The 6,259-nt window shown below is 41.8% G+C and overlaps 1 protein-coding gene across 2 annotated transcripts in view; it reads left to right on the top strand.

Moving 5' to 3' along the window:
* Slc25a43 (solute carrier family 25 member 43) overlaps positions 1-6,259 on the top strand; it is a 28,716-nt gene that overhangs the window by 2,899 nt on the left and 19,558 nt on the right. For both annotated transcript variants that reach the window (XM_010612984.2, XM_010612983.2), the window contains exons 2-3: positions 3,249-3,490; positions 5,305-5,477. In XM_010612984.2, the coding sequence (XP_010611286.1) occupies positions 3,265-3,490; positions 5,305-5,477 (399 nt within the window). In that variant the 5' untranslated portion in view covers positions 3,249-3,264. The remainder of the gene's footprint in view (positions 1-3,248; positions 3,491-5,304; positions 5,478-6,259) is intronic.

Below are 6,259 nucleotides of genomic sequence, written 5' to 3' on the forward strand. Positions count from 1 at the left end.
CGGCCTGGTGTGGTGGTGCACGCCTATAATCCCAGCACTCAGGAGGCTGAGGCAGGAGGATTGCTATGAGTTCGAGACCAGCCTGGGCTACATAGTGAGTTCCAGGTCAGTCTCAACTACATAGTGAGAGCCTGTCTCAAAAAAAAAATCACTTATAATGATTTCAGCCATGGTGGGCCCTTATAACTGGGAAACGATTGTAACAGAGCAGCTTTATATTTTTTGCATTTGGAAAGGCCCACCTGAAACCATTTTTATTTATTTTTTTTCAGCTTTAATTGAGTTTATTGATACATTTTAGGGATACAGTACAGTTACATTCATTGTTGGGATATTGTACCTCTACATGACAGGTCTTGGTTCTCATTTTTTCCCCTTGTCCCTGCCCTCTCTTCACCCCCTCCTCCCCTCCCCATCTACAACCACTTTATTTCCATCTTTTCATTATCTCACATTTTTTTCTTTTCCCTTTGCACCCTTCCCCTACCTGTCCCACCTTCCCTACACCTTTAGCTCCTTTCTTCCCATTTCTCAATGTCAGTAATCTTATTAGGATCTTCTGTATTATTGCAGATTATTCACACCAGAGAAACTATTCGGTATTTACACATGTGTGCCTTATTTATTTCCCTTAGGAGTATATCTTCAATATGTATCCATTTTCCTATGAATGAATCTATTTCTCATCCTTTATGGCTAAGTAATATTCCATTTTATAGAAAAACCACATGAAACCATTTTTAAATTGTAACAGCACAGAGAAATACTACTCACCATCCATACTTTACATTGTTTTGAGTTGAGGTCTCACTGTGCTGCCCAAGCTGGTCTTGAACTCCTGGATTCGAGCAATCCTTCCACCTCAAGCTCCCAAGTAGCAGTCCCTGCACTATGCCTGGCAGCTATGCATCTTTATTTTAATATAAGAAATAATACAGTGGACCCTGAAGTTGTGGCCGGCCTGACATATGCACAATTTGGGATAATTAGGTTAATGGAAGATTCATCTGCCTCTTGTTATCTATAGTATATACCCAGGTAAACATCCAGATCTCAGCTGTATTCACTTACAACCAACTTGAGTTACAACCAGCCCTTGGGAACTGATCGAGTTCCTAAGTCAAGGGTCCACTGTGAAACATTACAGATAAAGCTAAAGTCCTCCTCATTCTTACTCCTAGCCCCATTCCCTCTCCTCTTAATCACAGGTCTATTTTCTCATGTACACACACACACACACACACACACTTGTTCTTGAATAATATATTGTTTTGGGGGTGTTTCTAAGTAAATAGATGTTTATCATATAATGCAGATCAATCTACAGCTTCCTTTGTTTATTCAACATTATGCTTTTGTGATTTGTCCTTGTTGGCACAGTTCTAAACTCATTCATTTTAACCATGTATTATCCATTGTATGACAGTGCCAGAATTTATTCATTCCCCTTCCCGTGGACATTTAGATTGAGCTTTTCATATTTACCCTGTTACACTATGTGGTTTTTTTTTTGTATGTTCACCTGCAAGAATTTCTCTAGGGATTATACTTAGAAATGGCATTACATTTGTTGAACTCAATTCATTACAAGTTCATATTTGGACACTGAAAAGTTTGAGAAGTGAACATATTTTTCCCATAAGAAATAATAGAAAACCAAATAATTCTGAGGCCCAAAAATTACACTTATAATTTCATTTTTCTAGGACTTTAACAAATTTCACAATGATTCCTTTCTTTATCTCTATTGTGGTTCTTAGTTTTCCTCTTAGCTTTACTGCTGGTACAGTATCAGTAACTTTCTTTGGAGCCCTAGTTACAACATTTTACATGAATAAAGCACACAAAAAGCAGAGTGATAAGTGTTTTAATGCAATGACACAAGCATTATATGTTGTATGGGCCAGAGCAGTGCTTAGACTGAAATGTCTCCCCTTTGTGTCTGTGGCAAGACGCAGTGTGTGACTCACTCTCGGCCCATACAGGTTTTTCAAGTCAGATTTTCAGTTCCACTATCAAGCAGTTACAAAAACCAAGCAGATTTTTTTTTTTAATTTGGGTGTTTAAGTAATGGAAAGGTCGAGCTTGGAGCCATTCAGTAACTGAGGTATCACTACTGGGATAAAGGATAGATGTTTCTCCAGTTTTACTAGATACTACAGAGTGACCCTACAAATTCATGTTTCTCCTAGACATAGGTGAGAGTTGCTATCTGCACATATCCTTACCAGAATTTTTGATCTTTGCTAGTCTGTTGGGTGAGAAGTAATAACTTGTCATTTTTATTCTATCCTTTTTCTAAAAAACTAGTAATACAACATCATTTCTTTTTTTTTTTTTTTGGTACTGGGGATTGAACTTGGGTCCTTGCACTTGCAAGGCAGGCCACTGAACCACTGAGCTAAATCTCTGACCCCTATAACATCATTTCTTACAAGTATTGTTATAAGGGAAATTCCTTAGACCAACTAAGTTTAAAACTTATTTAAGCAAAACAAACACAGTTCACAAATCAGACAGCTCCAAGAACCAAGCAGGTTCAGAGAACTTCAACCAACATCATGATTAGACAGCATTTATAGGAAAACAGAAGTGAGGCATAGAAAATAATTAGCTACAATCTAGTCATTCAGCCAGTCAACTGGTGATAGTTTAGTAAGTTGCTTGTAGCCTTGTCAGTAAACTGGCTGCAGGGCCTTCTGCAACTAGAAAAGTCAGTTCCTGTGATTGAACTATATTGGCTTGGTCTCTTGGGCCCTGTGTAGGTGCTCTGTCCAAATCAGGGCCTCCTACAAAATGTTATTTAACAATAAACTGTTATATTTTTATAACAATTTCTGGGATGCTCAAAGACCTCATTTCAAGAGGTTCCGTTCCTTTTTAAATGTGGACAAGACTGAAAGAGTGCACTCCAATGTGGTACTTCCAAATGCTTCTGTACATTTATACCCCACAGGCAAGCTAGGTTTGACAGGTATGGAGATAAAAGGGGAAAATGTCTAAAATGGGAAGAATTTTGGGTGGATGTAAATCAGAAGGTTTGGAAGCTTTTCCTTATAGTTACCATTATATAAATATAGTAAGATTTAAATAGATTATTCATTAATTCTAATAGTGCACTGTAGTAATTTTCTCTTTGTAAAGAACTTCCAAATGTTGGTAATAGTTTGCAAGGTCTGTAGAACACCATAGCACTATCCATAGCTGATTGCTTTGGGCTTTCCCCCTCCCCTCCCATTTTCTCCCAGGTTTGTTGTGCTGTTCATGGATGACCTGGGCCATATTTCCCAGTGGCGCTGCATTGTGGCTGGGAGTCTCGCAGGCATGGTTTCCGCCATTGGGACATATCCGACGGACCTCATCAAAACACGGCTGATTGTGCAGAACGTGCTCAAGCCATCTTATAGGGGGCTCCTCCACGCTTTTTCTACTATTTATCAACAGGAAGGGTTCCTGGCCCTTTATCGAGGGGTTTCCCTCACTGTTTTAGGTAAAGTGGAACTTTTCATCTTGTCTAAGAAAAGGTTGTGTTTGGGCCAGGGATTTAGCTCAGTGGTTCTGGCACCTGCCTCGCAAGCACAAGGGCCTGAGTTCGATCCCTGGTACCAAAAAAGAAAAAAAGAAAGAAAAGAAAGAAGAAGAAAAGGTTGTGTTCTTGGACATATATGTATAGGTTGTATACCTTTGTGATCAGTTAATCTGTTCTACCAAGGTCAAGGTTCCATGGATTCAATCCACATAGAGCCAGTTACTCCTTAGCCACACATCTCCTCCTAAATCGGGGCCAGTCACATCCCCAAGACAGAGTAGAGGTAACACAGTACAGACTGGCAGGAAAGCAGTCCTCAGCACTGCTGCCAGGCTAGGCCAATCTTATGTAACTCAGTTTGATTGTTTCGCCACCCTCATTTCTCTGCCTTCTGTGAGTCCTTCTGAGTTGGGGGGGGCAAATTCCTTATGGCATTCTAGATCCTTCAGCCATGGCCCCGGCCAGTCCATCCTGCCTCTTCCTGTCCTGTGCTATACCTCTAGCTGCACTCATGTCCCAGCCATACAGAAAACTCATGTTTCCTGGAAATACTATTCCCTTTGTACAAGCCATTCCCTCTGCCTGAACTGTCTCTCTACTCTCCTGATATCATTCCTCAAGACCCAGTCCCAAAGATCTCTCTTCTGCCAAGTCCTTCCATATTCTCCCAGGAAAAGTTGATCCCTCTGATCCTTGTGGAACTAAAGTATCTTGCCTAGCTCCCAATTATGGCACATGTTAAGAATAATACACATATTACTTTTCTCTGGCTGTCTCCTGCCCTAAGCATCTCTAGGCCTTAGCCTGCTCTTTTTATATTCCCAGGGTCTGACATAGGGCCCAGCACATAGCATAAGCTCCCCAAATGTTTTTTGAGTGAAGGTAAATGGGAAATTGGTGAGTTATATTTAATGTGACCTTATCTAAAAATGAGCAGCCCCACTTATGTTATTATTTCTTTTAAATCTCACTTTGAGAAATTTAGTCCTTCTCTAGACTGAAGATGGCTCCCTAAGTTTCTAGAAGTTGGTGAGAGTGCTACCTACTGCATTTCTCGCCCATCCCCTTAATTATATTAGAAAGGTAAGAATGTACCCAGGGTGCCCTGTGGGCTGTGACATGACCATGTCAAAGGTAAGTTCAGGTAGCCTCCCTGGCCAGTTTTCACAAAATGCTTCCTCCTTAGCCAGAGAACAGTCCTTCCCAGTCCACAAAACTTGATCAGGTGGTACCCACTAACTTCTATGGAAGTGATATGGGGGCTAGCAAAAAACATACCGAAAGTTTAAAAGAACTTGAAACACACAGAAAACTTAAAAGAATTGAAAACACCCATATGCCCATCATTCAGATGCTACAATCTAAATTTTGGCTTTATCACCTATTTATCCAGAGCCATTCTTCAGTTCATCATTTTTATGGATGACTTCAGGGTAAGCTGCAACCACCAGTGCACTTTACTCCCAGACCCTTCAACATATGTTTCATGTACTCAAGTTTGTTATTTGCATATGGTTCTCTTTAATGTACAATTTATAAATGGTAAAGAGCACAAACCTTTGATGAACCATTTGAGGCATTTTGGCAAATGACTCAACCCCTATCAAAATACAACCCTGTCACACCCTGAGAAAGCACCCTGTGCTTCTTGGGTTGTAGCAGTTTTATCAAGCTAGGCCCCTCCTGTTTGCTGTGCCCCAGTTCCCCCCAGGCATTCATATTCTTGTGCCAGGAGTTTCCTGAGACAACAGCTTCTTCCTGCTCTTGATTTGCAGGTGCTCTCCCCTTCTCTGCGGGCTCCCTGCTAGTTTACATGAACCTGGAGAAAATCTGGAATGGACCCCGAGACCGGTTCTCTCTCCTGCAGAACTTTGCCAACATGTGTCTGGCTGCCACAGTGACCCAGACCCTCTCCTTTCCCTTTGACACCGTGAAGAGAAAAATGCAGGTGAGGAGTGACAGCAGCTGGTGGATGCCTGGAAGTGTGGGTGGGTGGGTAACAGCAAAGAACACGAGCCCTTAGTCATGCCAGGTTTCCCAGGGCCCTATGACTGTTCATGCAAATGCCATGCAAATCCCTTCTCTGTGTGGCATTTCTGCTAACTGCTAATCTCAGGACTGTTGGCTGAAGCCCAAGCTGCCACCTCATCCTGTACTCCATTCTTGGTCCTTTATGAAGCTCCAGATGAGGCCCCCTTTTCTGTACTCTCTTCCTGGATACACTGCTTATGGTTCCCTTCTCCAAGACTAGCAGAAAGGAGACTGTAGAATGCAGCCTGCTAACTCAGACTCTCCTTGCTGCTTCCACAGTGAAGCCAACAGGCTTGGATGAAAATAAGCCAGATCCAATAGGATCCAATAGTCCCTGACTCCAGTGTTGCTGAGGTAGTGACCGTATTTCAGGTGCGTCAGACGGGTGGTGTCTCAGTGGGATTGGCCATGCATTGTCCTAGTTGCTACCTGGAGAAACCCCCATTTTTGCTAAAATCCACAGAGGCAAAAGCCTAGCAGCAGTGGTTCTGAGTAAATAATTGGCTTAGCCTAGAATATGCTGCTTTATTTTTCAGTACGAGGTATTGAAACCCCCTACCCCAAGGCCTTTGCACTGAACTACAGTACATCCTCAGTTCTTTTTTTTTTTTTTTTCCGTGCACTGGGGTTCTAACCCAGGACCTTACACTTACAAGGCAAATAGATGGCAGAACTACTGAGCTAAATCCCTGGCTCTTT

The sequence above is a fragment of the Fukomys damarensis genome, unplaced genomic scaffold (assembly GCF_012274545.1).
Source record: "Fukomys damarensis isolate Sample0158 unplaced genomic scaffold, DMR_v1.0_HiC HiC_scaffold_39, whole genome shotgun sequence".
In the NCBI taxonomy this organism is placed as follows: Eukaryota; Metazoa; Chordata; class Mammalia; order Rodentia; family Bathyergidae; genus Fukomys; species Fukomys damarensis.